General features: G+C 47.8%; 1 protein-coding gene across 1 annotated transcript in view; it reads right to left on the bottom strand.

Moving 5' to 3' along the window:
* The window catches only part of DOCK2 (dedicator of cytokinesis 2), a 514326-nt gene that overhangs the window by 475295 nt on the left and 35052 nt on the right, over positions 1–3979 (bottom strand). Inside the window, exon 9 of the mRNA XM_025212572.1 lies at positions 381–462. Coding sequence (XP_025068357.1) covers positions 381–462 — 82 coding nt within the window. The remainder of the gene's footprint in view (positions 1–380; positions 463–3979) is intronic.

The following is a 3979-nucleotide window of genomic DNA, read 5'->3' as shown; positions in this document are numbered from 1 at the left end:
CTTTCCCTAGTCTAATCAGTAGCGGAGCACACACTGACATGTCCTCTCTCCCCGTTCTGCCCCCACCTCAAAGTTATTACTTTTAAAATATAAGAAAATATTATGAAACAGAAGACATTACATGAGTTAGACCTAAAGGAAAATTCATTTTAAAATAAGACAGGTTAATCAAACAACCTAACAGGAACTGATTTTGGACCAAACAGATTTTTGCACATGCTCTTCTCTGGAATTTATTTACTTAAAACTTTAAATTTTCTTTCTAAGCTTATTCAACATGGTTTTTTACCCTTCGTCACTGCTAAAAAGTACTGGCAATGACTGCAAGCACAAAAACCAAGCAAAACAGATAAATTAAGCTATGGAAAAGGTTTACTTACAGTGAACACCACTTTCAGGTTGTTGAGCATATCAATTTCCTTTGGAAAACCTCTACTTCCCCATCTTACTAGGTAGTTTTCACTGTTTAAGGAAAGAAATTATATTTCTGTTCAAGTTATTTAAAAATTTGTCAACATTTGTCAAGAAGTACCATAAAAAATGCAGGATGAATACTGAACAGCACCAAAAGTACTGGTATTTCCCTCCCATTAGGATAGTCTAAAGAAAATGCTGTGTTGTTTGTATCCAAAAGCAGGACACCAAAATGATTTTAAAAGAGCAAAACAAAAGGAATATACTTCTATTGCTTCTTTTTGAACAAACTTTATTAGTTCAATATATTTTCTCTCTCTCTTCCCCCCCTTCCCCAAATATGGAGGTTAGAGCACATTAAAAATGGCCATCCAATCTAACTTAGTTCACCCAGGTGTGGACCTTATACTAGTTAGGTTGATCTAAATGCAAACTGTATAGAAGTTCAGGACAGTTAGATGGGTCTAAAAAAGGCCGACCTGATCTAAGTTAACCCTACCTCTGAGATACGAATCAACTTAGATTGGTTAGGCTTGTTTTACCAGCATTTGCCAGTTCCAGGAGCTGTACGAGTTGGGGTAGGGGAAGAGGTGGGTGGGAATCAAGGCAAGTTGGTTCACAGGCGGGGGGGGCGGGGAACAGGACTGTTTATCTGGGCATTGGGGCTAAAAATAGCCCCTGGTACTGAGGAGTGGGGAAAGAGAGCCCCCTGTCCCCTCAAGCTCCCCCGATCCTGTTAAACCCCGCCCAGATACCCTAATCCTCCCTGTGGACCCCATCTGCCCCTTAACCCCCTCACAGACCTTGCTTTCCCCCCTAATTCCCTGATCCCCCCCCATGAACCCTACCTGACCTTCTTTGAACCTGCTTTTCCCTCAGTCTCCTGCACCTCCCCATCCCAACTTACTTTTGATCAGGTGGACATTTTTAACTCAACCTAACCTCCTCTTAACCTCCCTGAGGCCTGTATGTTAGGTGCTCCATCACACACTGCGTGGTGCATGGTGTTGGCTTTGAAATAGCATTTAAAGGTCTGTTTTTGGGGGGGAATTGGCTTATAGGTATAGATATATATATATATATAAAGGGTTCAAGATGTGTAGCAGGAATTAATTGATTTAAGTATCTGGGTTTCACACACACAGTTTCATATAGCCCTGGAGGTAAACAGGTTGTCTAACACAACAAAGCCAATGGATGGACATGGCCTGAGAATTGAAGGGGCATATACTATACTGTCTAACACAACAAGGTCAACAAGGACACAAAGTCTGGGATCCAAGGGACTATGTACAATACTGCCCATAACATGGGATAAGTGGCACCAGCTACAAGGCCTCAGAGCAGGGGGGGATGAGTCCCAGTTTTGGGGGAACAGACCAAATTAGGAGAAGGCCCAGAAAGCTATATGGATGTGTGACCACAGAGACAACCAACCAGAGATAGCCACAGATGAAAAGTCATCAGGAGTCGGAAGGGAAGGAGAATACAAAGGCAGAGACTTGAGAGTAACAAAAGGGTCCCTCCCTGTCTGTCCTTTCTGTCCCTCCCTGTCCCACCTGGGTTCCTCCTCCTTCTCCTCCCTGAGAGGGGTCCCATCCTCATCCCACGGGAAGGGTCCCTGAGGCCACCATGGACTGAGGGCATACCAGCAGCCCATCTCATACACCCCACTGGAGGGGGGGCTGTGGGCCTCAGCATCCCACCTCCAGCCTACTGACACCTAAGAGAAAAAGCCTCACAGTGGAGCCTGCATCCTGACCAGATGTACTTTGACTCTGATGACACCTCTAGGATTTGTAGATATAGAATTGTTTGTTTGTTTGTATTGTTTTGTGTTTTGTGGGGGGGGTTTTGGGAGGGGGAGGGGTTGTTATCACTGTGTATCAATAAATTTGCCTATTATCAAATGGAAAGGTTGTGATCAGTCTGAGGGTTGTGCTTGCCCGGAACAAAGGTATAAGGGCTGGGTCCTAAATCCAGTGCCAACACATGGGTCCACTTGGGACCCAGAGGCAGCACCAGAGACTGGATGATGTGGCTCTGTGGGCTCAATGCAACCTGTGAGCCTCACCTTGTGCACATAATCCTGCAACAATGGAAGTGAACTAAATTGCCCCAAATTGGACCCTAGATGAAGTAATGTTCATGTTGAAGTTGAATCACTACAGTCTCATACACAGTAATAGTTATAGTGCAAGAGCTACAGCACAGTCCTATGCAGCAGCTCCCCATGCCTTGTAAAATGCTACAAGTGTACAAGGAGAATGTATAGCATTTGAAAACTTGTCTACGTCTATCTCAACCATGAAACTGGGCCAATCACCCACAGAAATCCTTGCCTCTTACAAGTGTCCAAGTTGGTTCAAACCTTGAATTTACCTGAGACACAGTACCCACTAATACCTGAACCAGCTTGGAACAAAAACTGCAAATCATTGTACTTATATAGTTTCAACTGGCTAATTGCCTGTCAAGAATGATGAGTGGGTGGTGCGGGCAGGGACAGAGGCCTGTGTCTCACTACCCCCACCCACCTTCAGGGCCAGGTCCATTCCCCCTTTCCTCCACTCTACCATGGGGCCAGGCCTGGCCTTTCCACCCCCCCCGCCACTGTTGCGGGGCTGGGCCCACCGCTTCCCTCCCCTCCCCCACCTCCCCACTGTCGTTTCCAGGCCGGGTTGGGCCCAATGTGCACCCCCACCATACCCTCTGTTTTGGGGCCAGGCTGGGCCCAGTGTGCCCCCCACCATTGTTGTGCCAGCACTGGGCCCACCCCCCTACCTTCCTCACTGCTGTTTCAGGGCCAGAGCAGGCCCAGAGCACACCACCCAGTCTCCCTGCCACCATTTCAGGGTTGGGCCCACTCCTCCCATGCCCTCACCCCACCAGCATCGGCCTGGGTGTGCTGCTTTCCACCCCCTACTGCCATGGCAGGCTGGCTTCTCCCCCCCCACCACCTCAGGCTGCTCCTTCCCTCTCCCTGCATTGGGAGGGAGCAGCACATGACAGAGGCACTGCTGGCCTCACTCCACTGCCCTGTGGTGTCCCAACCCCCCGCCCTCCCCCGCGCCACTGCCACCTCCAAGAAGAAAGGAGGTGCCTCGCTGGCCTCACTCCCCGCATTCTGTCCTCTCCATTGCCACTGTGTCCCCACCATCATGGCAACATTCCACCGTGACGCCACCTCCTGTCCAAACGCTGTATTTGCACTCTGACTGGTTGTTTCCATAAGCCAATCAGAGTATGAATAAAGCATTAGGGACAGAGAATGAGGCTTTTATAATATTAAGTGGTTCTTGATACTCTGGTCATCTCCTCCCTCTTGTGTTTCTACTTCCTGTGGTTTCAAGTGCCTGGCTCAAACTCTTAGTGACAAAGACTGTTCTTTCATTGCCTGAAAATAAACTACCTAACACAATGGCAACCAATCCCAAACTCTGCCCTGGAAGTGCTACCCCATCCCTGTGCTACTAACTTCTGAAAAACTGGAGAGGGTCCTGCTAAGAGAAATTGGAGCATTTGGATATAAATGATGGTGGCAGTGAAGGAAAAAGACAGGGAC

The sequence above is a fragment of the Alligator sinensis genome, unplaced genomic scaffold, assembly GCF_000455745.1.
Source record: "Alligator sinensis unplaced genomic scaffold, ASM45574v1 scaffold606_1, whole genome shotgun sequence".
NCBI lineage: Eukaryota > Metazoa > Chordata > Crocodylia > Alligatoridae > Alligator > Alligator sinensis.
The sequence above is the reverse complement of the archived record's forward strand: the minus strand, read 5'-3'. Positions and strand labels throughout refer to the sequence as shown.